The sequence below is a fragment of the Phalacrocorax aristotelis genome, chromosome 10, assembly GCF_949628215.1.
Source record: "Phalacrocorax aristotelis chromosome 10, bGulAri2.1, whole genome shotgun sequence".
Taxonomy (NCBI): Eukaryota; Metazoa; Chordata; class Aves; order Suliformes; family Phalacrocoracidae; genus Phalacrocorax; species Phalacrocorax aristotelis.
In genome coordinates this window covers 3,338,749-3,350,761 of record NC_134285.1, presented here as the reverse complement: position 1 = coordinate 3,350,761, position 12,013 = coordinate 3,338,749, and the positions used below count along the sequence as shown (strand labels likewise).

The window sequence follows — 12,013 nt, the reverse complement described above, 5'->3', positions numbered from 1 at the left end:
TAGCTTAATTATTTTAAGTAGGAAGAAATAATAGAGCAGAGTTAAGATGTCACTGTATCATTTAAAAAATTAAATAATCTTTTAATAAGAAACTTATTAGTTTGACAAAAATAACTTACATTAGCTAGCAGCATCACAGAGGCATGTCTCAAGGTTTGAGAAAGAACTCAGTTTCAAATTCAGGTATGGTCTAAAATGAAGGCTTTTCCTGAGCGCTGCAGCTGAGCTTCCCTTTCAGGGCAAGCAACAGAGCCAGCTTCTCTGCATCTGGCCCTCCCTCACTGGCAGGGACAACCAAGGTAAGGGGTATGGCACTGTGACAAAAAAAAAGAAAGGGGAAGGTTGCTCAGGTAATGTCAAAGCAGTTAGTACCTCAGAGCTCAGAGACCCCTCGGCATGATGCCTCCCCTCCACGCCAGAGGAAGCTGCAGGTGGACTAGATCCAGTGCTGTTTTCTCTGCAGGTTCAGCTTCCAAACCCTTTCTTGAAATGTTTAGACTATCCCAATCTGCTCAGCAGAAGAGCAGCTGAAAACAAAGGCTGACACCAGTAGTGGAGCCCCCTTTCAGAGCCGATTGAACCCTTGCTGCCCAGGCATGTCATGTGTGCCTGAGGATGGTGTCCCTTAGCAGGAGCAGCCTGCAGCCAGCCCTTCCAGAATGCACTCAGCAGGCTTGTTTCTAGACTCTGGTTCTTTCAGCAGTAGGTGCTCCTGCAGCAGCTCACGAGCCTGGACCTTTCAGGCCCTCAAGAGATGTCCATCCAGGCTCAGTGGTTCTGAGGGCAGTTTCTCCTAGTGTGGCCAGGCTGGTGGCAAAGGCTACAGGTCCGTGCTTTCTTGGCAGTGGCTCCTGAGGAAAGACTGCTTGGTCTCTTGGCTTTACTTCCCAACCCTCTTGAGTATCCACTGCTGCCAAAGTGGTTCAGAGAGACATCTCCAGAAGGCCCTAGAGAGAAACAACCTGCATTTAAGCACCTTTCAGAATATAAGTAGGTGAGAAACAGAAGTAAGTTCAGAATGGCAGATCATGGATTTCACTATCCCAGCCACTCAGATTATTCCTGAAACTACACACGCTTTGGATTTGTCTAAGCAGTTAAATATTACCCATTTCTCTTGCAGCATCAGACAAATGTGGGAATAGAACAGGCAAATCTGATCTGCCTGGTTGCATGCTCTGGTCTACAGCTGAAGCAGAAACAATGAAACATGCCAGAGGAAAACTTGGGTTTTAAGTAGTTTTGAAAACTTGATTCCACCCTTTTAGGCCCAAATGTCTAAGGAGGAGGAAAAGGCCAGTGTTGAAGATCTCTCTCAGACCACATTTCTACTTCTGTACTTTCCTTAACTGTCTGTCTGTGTCAGCGCTCTTTCTTTCACATCCTTATTTTGTCTTTCTTTTTTTTAATGGGTACTTGTTTTCACCATCTTTTCACAGCAGCCACACTTGCTTTCTCAGCTCTGATCAAACCCTCAGACTTGGCCTTTCACTGCATTCCTGAACTAGGGCAGAGGGAGTAGCACTGCTTCCCTGGCACGACAGAATGGGGGTTTAAGATCGCCAAAAGCTCTGCCACTGCTTCAACTCTGTACCAAGTTGGTAAGAGCTCTCACAAAGCTCAGCACCGTAATTTGGGAGGACAAATTCCCAAAGAGACTGTTTGAAAGAGAGCTGGGCTTTATCCAATGAGCCAGACAGACGCTCGTGCTTACTGCACACAGAAGCAAAGCATCCTGCTCGGAGCCCAGCAGATGTGTGCTGTGAAGACATACCCTGCTAGCACTTGGAAAGGTAGGCCAGACTCAGTTGTCACAAGCAACATTTGAAGTGCTATAATGCTGCTGACAGATGTTCTAAAGACAAACCTGAAGTCTGTTAAATGTATGAGTTGCTACAAGAGCTGTCACGCTGCGGTAGCGTTACGCGTGTGAGAAGTGTGTTCAGTTTAGCTTCAAGAACAGCCTCCATCCCTTGCGTCTCACCCCGAGCCCAGCCTTACCTGGTGCCGCGTTTTCATCTGCCCACTGGAAGAAGCCGCACTGCTGGTCTCGGGGTTTAGGGCAGGTGTGGAACTGCCGCCCTTTGTTGGGCCCGTCCTTTTGGACGGTGCGCGTGACGGCTGGCTGGTTGCACTCACAGACTGTGCCACCTCCTGAATTGGAGCTGTTGCTTCCAAAGAGCTCTGGGCCTCTCCCTCCTCCTGGGTGCTGAAATCCTGCCAGGCCCCTTCCTGCAAAGGGCTGGGCCAGCAAAGAGCCCTGCGGAGCCCTGCTGCTTCTGTCCTCTGACTGACCAGCCCAGAGAAAAAAGTTGCAGGTACCGGCACTGCATTTGTAAAACTGCCTGCCTTGATTGGGCCCTTCTTTGCGCACAGTTAACAGCAGGGCTTCGTTCCCACAGTTGCACACCACTGCATTGTTCCCATCATCTGGGGCAGCTGAAGGAGCAGGCCTGGCTGTTCTCGTTGAGCTTAAGGAGAGTAGATGTCCTGGTGCCAGGTTTGTAGTCCCCCTCACATGCCTGTTTTCACCACCAGCTCTGTTAAAGGAGTTGTTGACCTGCAAGTGATGAGCTTGCTGGCCAGCCGACGATGTGGATTGGGATGGCCTGTATAAATACTTCAGGTCCAAGAGCTCTTTTAGCATCTCATCACAGCCTCCAATGCAGCCAACAAACTCCAGGGGCATCACAGGTGGAACACTGCCTCTCTTGAATTTAAACTTCAGTCTAAGAGGAAAGGAAGAATGAAAGTCTCCAAGTTCATATAACTCACCAACAGACCTCGATTTGGACTTGACTTTTTTTTTTAAAGTTCTACTACGCTTACGCTGATTTCCCTAACCCCTCTTCTTTCTATCCCCAAGCCATGAGAGTGCTGCTCCAGCTTTCCAAGACTGGAATGGAAAACAGTTGCCCAGCCTAACCCACAGAAGTCTCTGGCCCTGATGGCTAATACATAATGTCTGACGGGCTGCATTTTCCCAAGGAATAACTGGTATGACCTACCTGTGAACTGGATGTGGTTTACACACAGCACAGATGCTCTCGTCCCTGGCCACGTCCAGCACAAAATCAGGAAACCAGACTGCAGTTTTACAAGCTGGATAGCCTGTGCAGCTGAGATAGAACCTGTCACGGGACAAAGGCACCGGATAAGGAAAAGGCAAAGTCAAGACAGTCAATGATCTCTTCTCCTGCCTTCTCAGCCATCAGAAACTGTCAAAACAACAAATTTTAAGGGCACGTACGTACTTGACAGAAAGGTTCAGCTGAGTCCACCAGCTTTACGTAGCTGGTGAAGTTAGTTAGCTGCAGCCCAAGTTTGCACGCTTGCTGCAGAGGGGAGGTAAATGAATAATGCCTAGAGAAACACAAACCGACACAGAAGGCTACTTTCTAAAACAGGGAAGATCACCAACCCGCCGTTCTTCCTGGTCTTCAGGACCATGTCGTTGTTGCACTGTGGACACTTCCGAACAGAAACAGGCATTGCTGGGTAGACCTCCTCTTGCTCTGCAATTTCTGTGGCTTCTCCAAAATACTGAGCGAGGGCCTGGTCCAACCTACAAAGTAACAAGCAGAGCATCCTGTGTGTCTCCTCCACAAAACGCGATCAGGCACTGCAGTGAATTAGCGCCTGCCGCCCTCCACAGAGCCCTTCTGAGCTTCTCCACGAGTGTGTTGATTCAGCACCTTGCCTCTGGAACAGTTTAGGTGTGGGTAAAATATGAAAGAGGTCAATGCATGTTGCTATCTCCTTCAGCCAGCTCTGAATTTTATCTTAAGGGTCTAAAGCAAGATAAGCAGTTAGTTGGCGCAAACTCACAACAGTGTGCCAGGCTGCGAGTCATCCCTTCCCATGCAAATGCCTACACACACCGGGCAGAGCTCCAGGGAAACAGAGTGACAGGATCCTGCTCTGGGGTGAGCCCCAGATCAGAAACCAGCACCTCCCAGAACAGCAAAACAAACAGAAGAGGGCAAAGACAGGACTCACTTGTTGGCTCTGGCCACAGCTTCGATGAAGACTTGCTTGTACTTTTGGACCTGCTGCTGCAACACAACAGATTTGTCCTTCTTCCCCTCACAGATCAGTTTCAGATCAGCCTCCAGCTCAGCTCGAAGGTCAGGCTTGGACATCTCATAGCCCATGGAATCATAGCCTGAGGAGCATATACTGCACGGTGAGGGAAAGCAAGGAGCAAACAAGGAATCTGCCGTCTTCCTAATGGGCACTGCCCTTACCTTCAACCAGCCCCATGCCCAGGTGGCCTGGGAGGAACCGCTGATCTGCTGTAAGGCCCACGTACATCCGCATCTTAATCGTCTCGATGTGCTCAGCGTGAGTGGCGTCAGTCCCTGAAAGCAGACAGGTTGTGTCCAATTAGGTACCAAGGAGTGACCCTCCCTGTGCCTAGTGCAGCGTGCAAGGTGCTAGAGGGGCAAGGAGACAACTTATGGTCCTGAGCAGTGCTGCTCTCATGTCTCGCCTGTACTGAGGCCAACGAGGTGCTGGCAGGCACACCCTGAACCCTAAGCTGCACATCTCCCTAGGTACTGGAGGCACTCTGCAGACTCCTTAGGATTTCTGGACTTTGCCTGCATGTCTCTACTACTCCTTTGTTCTGTACATTTAACTGATTTCTTATCTGAAGTGACTTTTAGAGAACTCCCTACTCTGAGGGTGGGACAGAACTGGTGTTAGAGAAGTTGAGAAGAAGCTTATGAACAAAGCTCTCCCAAAAGCGAGAGGCCACACTGCCAATACTGACCAATGCCATGTTTCTCCATGAGAGCAATGAGATCCGCTTCTGTGAGGAGCAATGGAGGGCTGGTTTCCCCATCCACCATCTCCACTGTAGTGGGCTGAAAGCGAGACCCTTTCTCATACAGTGGGATAACCTGAAGGAAAGGAGAATCTCTTTGAAACTGCTTTCTGGTCCAGTCACTAACGACAAAATGTCACACTAGCAGCAGGCCAGTGCAGTAATAGAGCAGCACCCTGTTCCAGAGGAGATCCAGTCTCAGGGCCCTCAGAATTAGCCAGTAATAAGCTGCCAGAGAGACCACAGAATAGCAATTGCAGCTCCTCTCGATAAGTAAAGTCAACCCCACAGCCCTGTATGGTCTCTGCTGTGGTGTCAGGAGGGAAGGAACCTATCTGAAGCTGGCACAATAAAGCTGCACAGGTTTTCAGCAGAGATGGCTCTGAGTGAAACAGCCAGTGGTCTACGAATTCTCAAAGGACATTCTGTAGAGGGGTTTGAAGTTGGCAGCGAAGTGCTATTTTAAACTCCAGGTACTTTAGCCTCTCCCATCTACGTTATTCAAGGGTATTACCTTATCACTCCACCTCTCATAAGGATAGACTTCCAGATAATTTCGGGCCAGGATCATTAGTCCTTGAGCAACGAACCGCTCATAAGCAATGTCGATCTCCACAGTTGTTTCCTGTCCCTTGGCATCTTGAGAGCAGCAGGCCAAAAAATGGCGCACAATGAATTCATATAGTCTCTGCTCGTTGCCCTAATATCAAACAGTAACAAAGGGTCAGTGTCCTCCTGTGTTAATGAGATGTCAAGAAATATTAGCGAGATCTCACGTGAGGATACTGTGCTAATGACCATATTACTAAGACTTCTATCTCAATTTATCAAGCAATACAAACCATCCAGTTACCTCTGCCTTCGTTAAACTCACCTGCAGGTTAGCAGCGTACTTTGTGGGGTGAATGGGAGGGTGAGCCTGGTCTGATTTGGTCCCATTCCGAGGGGTTGGCCCACCCTGATCCAAAATCCTCTGTGCAAATGCTCCCCAGTTTGGGTCCTGTGTCTGCTGTTGTACTAAGGCAGAGAGGTTCAGCTCCTTGGGGAAAATGTTGGTTTCAGTTCGGGGGTAGCTAATGAACCTTAAGACGAAAAACAGAAAAGCACTTTAAGAGGTGCTCCAAGACACTTCCCACTTTTTACTAATGGCCATTTTTTTTTGAAAGAATTAAGTTTACCAAGCCAAGGCTCGCTTTCTTACCCTTGAGTATAGAGTTTTTCTGCTATTCTCATGGTTTCCTTTGCGTTTATTTTCAGTTTGCGGGAAGCCAACTTCTCAAGTTCCTGCACGGGGAGGAGCCAGAAAAAAAAACCAACACGTATTTGTGCATAATTCAGAGTGGTGAGTGGAATATCTGTTCAAAGCTTCTTTCAGATAAGTCCTTTCAGCATAGTTCAAACGTACCACAGTGTCCAGGGGCAGGGGCCTCCATTTGCTCTTTGGCTTGCTCCCAACCTCAACAACAGTCGCTACCGGATCCTAAACACAGAGTAAGCAAAATGAAAAATCTCCCTGAAGAGTTTACACAAATTGTTCTCTAAACATCTTGAGCGAGACAGATGCAGGAAACGTTTGGCTGATACTGGATAATGCAGCTATTTACAAGCTTTCCTACCTCCATACACATCTGGTAAAGGACGAGGCAGGCTGTGTGATTAAAGAGCCGGTTCCTCTTCCAGTTGAAGACCACACTGCCATCTTCATGATCATGTGTCACTGTTGAACAACAAATTTGAGTGACTAAGTGGTAATACAATGGAAATACAGCAGAGGCAGCGGGGCCACGCTATCGGAAAACCTTTCAGCTTTGCTTAATGGCCATGGCAAAGGAAGAGGAAACCACCTCTGCAGCATTGTTTGGTTACTGCCCTGATATTTTTCCTTTCTAAACACATCAAGCCCTTTGAGATGGAGCCCAGGACTCACTTTCCCCAGGCATACCTTTTATTTTATAGAAGGCTTCAGGAACAAAGGCCTGGATGGCTTTAAAGCGTTCAACTACAAACCCCAGCGTCGGGAACTGGCAGCTACCATAGCTGATCAGCTGATCTGCTAAAATATCAGGAAAGATCTTCCGCAGCCTCAGCGTCTGGAATCTGGTGAAAGCAGCACCTGAGAAAACGAAAGGGACAGCAGAACTGAATAATACAAAATCGGAGGATAATCACAACATTTCAGAGGGCTTTTTTTTTAATACTCTGAGTATTAATTTTACTCTGATTTTAACACTAGAAATTGCAGGAGTCTGTCACTGCTGCACCAGCTGTAAACCTAATGTTTGCTTCAGAGAGCATGCTTCTAGTAAGACGCGAGACGTGATTCAGTTGTATCTGACCTAAAAATCCCATTTACGACGCTATCGAGGGCGCTTCTGTCTTGTGTTGAGGATACAGCAACAGATGATTTCTAAACATCCCTTGCTGGGCTTTAACAATGTGCATTCAATGTGGTTAGACCAGAATGAAGGAAGAGCCTAATGGATGGCTGTCTGCTTTGTACAGCAGTCTAACGGAGTTCAAGTATTTATAGACCACAAGCTACACACTGATAACAAAGCTGTCCCCTGCCAACCTACCACGCTCTTGCTCGCTTCCCTTTATCGGAGGCGTAGGCAGCAGCTCAGGCCTTGCAGCCCACTCTCGCCCTCAGCGTGTGTTTCCATACCTATCCTGAGGTCCAGCTCCTGCCTGACGTCAACGGCATCGCTCGTTTTTTGATCCGGTTGGGTGAGGTTCTCGCAGGCTGTTCTGACAGCGTGAAGTGTAATCTCTGAAAAACGGGCTCGGAAAACCTGGAGGTTTGGCTTTACTGTCAGACACAAAAAGAAATCAAAGAGCGACTCAAACGCCAGTGGAAAGGAGCAACTAATGAGCAGCTGTCTCCAAGAGAGCATGCTGTCAACCCGCTCTATTGCTTTCCAATAGCTGAACGTATTTCTGTTGTATCAGAGCGACGTATTTATCAGACCTACAGTCAACATATTTAAACTGGACACAGTAAGATTGAGAATACGCCTCTGTTACGAGATCTCTGAGCAGCGATACCTGTTAAATCAGCACTTGACTGGAACTCAGATTATACAGAAGATGCTCTACGCACCAGCTTTGCAAACGTGAATTATCTCAAAGCCGATGTTCTCCCCTTCTCGATCGCAGTCAGTCCAGATCACCAGCGCTTGGCACTGCTGGACTTCTTGTTCAAGGGTTCTCTGAGATGAGAAAGCAACGCAGAGTGAGGCACACCAGGCCACTGGCTTTGTCATTTAGTTTTAGGGTGAGTCACTAACTGAACATGAAATGCGACGTGTATCCATAGAGATAGACTGTTGCAATAACATTTTGTAATTGTGTCTCTCATGAGATTAGGCAGCTTTCAAAAGAAATGAGTCATTTATTTACATCTAATTCTGTTAAAAAGCATGGCTTGGATCAAATTGTACCACAGTCTGTTTTCTGCAAATGTCATTTTTTGTAAAATTGAGACACAATTACCAATTCCAACTTGTTGGAAACAACATTTCTGCTTTTAGCAAAGTAGTTGTTCCTTTACTGCACTAAGTGTACACGAGCAGGAGACTTTCAATGTCATAAATGAACAGCATATTTAGTCCTCGGAAATGGGGGCAGAATTCGCTAAATGCTAGAACTTAGACATTAAGGGCAAAGGTACAACCCTCCTTCTGTCTGAGACGGTATTTGTAGAACTAACCTCTGAACTCAGTTTTGGGCAAACTCTTAAAAACAAGTTACCTTGATATCCATGTAATTTTCAGGGCAATACTTCTCAATTTCAGCATCAAAAAGAGCTAGAGGGTTGCAGCCATGCCTGGTAAACAGAGGATAAACAGCGTACATAAAAACTGAAATATATGTTGTGAGACACTAACTGGAGCTGTCTTGTGAGGAAGTGCTGTTCCAGTACTGGTATTTATAATATATTTTATTACAGACCTCGTCTCAGATAACTTAGTTTTCACATGAAATACTGAGTTACACTTAAAAGCAACAGAACCAAAAAGCAACCAGAGAAAAGAGCAAATCTGGAAGGCGGCCCTAAACAAGCAACTTCTCTTATTTCAAGCACAGAGAGAACAAAGGGAAGGGAAGACAGAGAAAGCGCCTCATTTCCCAGTGCAACTCCTAGCTGAACAATGAACACAAAAATATGAATCGAATTTTGGAATTAGCTTAATTCCTTGCGTCTGCCTTAATGTCCTTTAACCATTATTATGATTTGGGGGATTTTTAGCGCTCTGAAGACAGTAATTTGTAACAATACTATAGCTATTCTACATAAAATTTGGTACTCGTCACCCTGCTCTGCAGGCGGTGTCAGAGTCCCTCCCTGCTCCCCAGCCTTCGAACTCACAGTGCCCCGCTCAGCTCAGGGGTGAGAGCAGAAGACAACAGCCCCCCTTCCTGCAACTGGGTACCAAGTACGAACCATTTGCGAAATGGCAGCTTAAAATCGTGAGCCAGTAAGTGTCCTGACACTGACGTCATCACCATAGTAACATTCTGCAAGAGACAGAGCAAGGTAATTAGTGCCCATCCTTTCCTAAAAACTACCCAGAGCCTCGAGATCTTGATGCAGCTCTCAATTTCCACAGTGACACCTCCCTCCCGCTAATATATCACAACGAGCTCTTCCCTCTAGTGGCAGCTAAACCTATGGCCTTATCCTCAATTTTTGTAGGAAGCTCCCAATTCTAAATAGCAACATATTTTTGACTGATATAAAACCAGGAAGTTGAAAGACTTAAGGCAAGAAAACAAGTCAGTGGTTGAGCAAAGAAAAGAACATCTGACTTTTCCTCACGTTTGGACAAAGTGTCCCCAACACTGTATATGCATTTTGTAACTTCTGACAAATGGCTTTTAATAATTAGTATTTTGCACTTCCCTAATCCAGCAGTAGAATGAAAGAAAACTTTACCTGGCCAAACATCTGGTAGTCGTATTCGTAGATCTTGTTGAACTTGGAAAACCCTTCTCGCTAGAAGGAAAAGTAGTCACTGAGTTTCTGGCTCCTAACAGAAACCAAACGTTTCCCGCCTCGCTTTATACACGCTGTTATGGCAGAGCACAGACATGCATGGGGCAAGTGAAAACCAGGTACTGTAGCCGAAACACAAAGGTAAGGTAGTGTGAATGGAAAATGTCTGTATCATTTATGGAGACACTGAGACGGTGCTTTCCAACGTAAGAGTATTTTAAGCCAAGCCTGAAGGGGGTGCTAGGGTTATCTCCCCATGCATAGTGACAACAAATGGTGAAGAACAGATTTGTTTAATGGGGCTGGCCGGTTTTATTCCAAACAACTGCCCTGCTCTGAATGACAATCGGTGCGCCAGCTCCGCGTCCCCAAGAGTACCCCCCCATCTAACTGAGACTTGCGAAAGTTTCTAGATTGGGTATATGCTGCTTTGTCTACAGAATCAGGATGGTATCTTCTTTGATTGGGACTGCCAGCGCTCAGGCTCTCAATAACACCTTTCATTCAAGTATAATTCTGGTCTAGAAGCACCTCCTAGTTCCTTGGCTTGGAAATACCAAGTAATTATGCAAACTGTTACAGGTCACAAAACAAAGCAGCAGAGAGATCTTTGAACTCCTCTTCTCCAAACCACAGACCATCTTTGCTTTATTCTGTGAACTTCAGTAAACCCCTGATGCTTGCTGATGCTGCAGAAGCGGTGCTTTTTGACAGGGAAATGCATGCCAACAGATGGTTTCAGTTCCTGAAGCCTTTCGCATACACTGCAAAGCTAGGAACGACACAGGGAGCCCTCACTGCAAAGCTGGGCAGAGGGAGCACAGCTGAGGAGCTAAACTCCAACAGGACTTAAGTCACAAGGAAAAGGGATCCAAGCCTCTCAAATACATTTGGACAGGTGGTGTTTGTCCACAAAAGAAAGCTGTTCTTGCACCCTCACGTGGTCAGAAGCAGCCAGAGACAAAAAACAGTGGACGATGTTGCATGTGCTGATGTGAACTGCCTGTGCCAAGCTCTGCAGAGCGGGCTGGGGCTACCACACAAGACACAGACCACACCTGAGACCAGGACTGTGCTGCTTGTCTCAGTGAGCTGACCCTCTCCAGGCAGCTAAGCCAGACCCGTACGCGTATCAGGAAGCACTAAGGAGATATGGTGTATTCCTACCCGTCGCATTCTGCTGTTGGACAGCAGATCTGCAATCCCTCGGGCAGCATCGTTCTTTTCAGCCACGCACAGGACCTTCCGGATCCTCTGCAATGCCATATCCTCCGCAGCCCGGGAGAATAGACGCCAGGGCTGTGGCAGCATCCTGACCCCGCAGATAGTGAAGAGCCTTGCTCGAAAGTTCATTACAAGAGATGGTGACAGCTCCTGCAGGGCCAGGACATGCTGCTGGGTCCTTGCCCTCTGGCTGGATCCTGCCAAGGATGGAGAGCGATCGCGATCAATGAATGCCCCTGGTCTGCCTTTAACCGGCGACACCGGGAGGGCCCAGGGCATCCTCTGCCCGGCGCCATTCGCGGCGCAGTCCCCTCAGGGCGTCACCGAGCTGGAGGAGGCTTCTCTCCTCCACCAGAAACAGCCACCCGGTGGGCCCTGCCTGGGCTCAGGCAGGGCCCCGGCCCGTCCAAGGCCTCCCCTCAGGCCGGGGCTAGCCCTCGCCCACCGCAGCGGGGGCAAGGCAGGCCTCCACCATCCCCCAACCCCCCTGGGGCTCCCCCTCACCCCGGGCAGGCCCTTGCCACGCCCAGGGCTCTCCCTCACCCCGAGCAGGCCCCTCCACTCCTCGATCCCCCCGGAGCTCCCTCTCACCTCGGGCAGCCCCTTGCCCCCCCACCCCCCCCCCCCGGAGCTCCCCCTCACCCCGTGCAACCCCCTCACCCCCGGCCCCCCTCTTCTCACCCACCGCCCTCACTCCCGCGCTTGCTCTGTCGCAAAGCGCAGCAGAACACGACGCGCTTTCCCTCACCGTTACGTCCTGCCGTAAAGCGCCAATGCGGCGGGAAAGAACTACAGCTCCCAAGAGGCCCCGCGGCGCCCCTCTGCCGTGTCCCCCCCCGCCATCCCGCCCCGGTTCGCCGCCTCCTCCCGCCGCTGGGCCTGTCCCGGGTTAAGTAACGCCAAGGGGTGGCGGAGATTTAAAAATAAACTAGCTAATATCGCCATAAGAGTGAGGGGGAGGTGGC

At 48.6% G+C, this 12,013-nt stretch overlaps 1 protein-coding gene across 2 annotated transcripts; it reads right to left on the bottom strand.

The window, feature by feature from the left end:
* Positions 1 to 57: 57 nt before the first annotated feature.
* Positions 58 to 11,790, bottom strand: TOP3A (DNA topoisomerase III alpha). 2 transcript variants are annotated; one of them, XM_075104726.1, is made up of 20 exons: positions 11,734 to 11,790; positions 10,992 to 11,245; positions 9,765 to 9,824; positions 9,273 to 9,346; positions 8,579 to 8,654; positions 7,929 to 8,037; positions 7,494 to 7,637; positions 6,771 to 6,941; positions 6,445 to 6,545; positions 6,234 to 6,308; positions 6,030 to 6,112; positions 5,703 to 5,910; positions 5,343 to 5,528; positions 4,775 to 4,904; positions 4,248 to 4,361; positions 4,000 to 4,165; positions 3,422 to 3,565; positions 3,009 to 3,131; positions 2,002 to 2,729; positions 58 to 947 (listed from the first exon to the last, which is right to left on the bottom strand). In XM_075104726.1, the coding sequence occupies exons 2-20, from the start codon at positions 11,175 to 11,177 to the stop codon at positions 769 to 771; spliced, it is 3,057 nt and encodes a 1,018-aa protein (XP_074960827.1). In that variant the 5' UTR covers positions 11,178 to 11,245; positions 11,734 to 11,790; the 3' UTR covers positions 58 to 768. The 2 variants fall into 2 exon arrangements, with proteins under 2 accessions (XP_074960827.1, XP_074960828.1); XM_075104727.1 differs by having other exon boundaries at positions 11,730 to 11,771.
* Positions 11,791 to 12,013: the final 223 nt, after the last annotated feature.

Excerpts from the sequence above, each read along its gene's own strand:
- TOP3A (XM_075104726.1), bottom strand. The coding sequence starts at position 11,177 with ATGAACTTTCGAGCAAGGCTCTTCACTATCTGCGGGGTCAGGATGCTG. Across the intron at positions 6,113-6,233 it reads CCCTGCCCCTGGACACTGTG|GAACTTGAGAAGTTGGCTTC; the intron begins GTACGTTTGAAC and ends CTCCCCGTGCAG. Across the intron at positions 2,730-3,008 it reads AAACCACATCCAGTTCACAG|ACTGAAGTTTAAATTCAAGA; the intron begins GTAGGTCATACC and ends CTTTCCTCTTAG.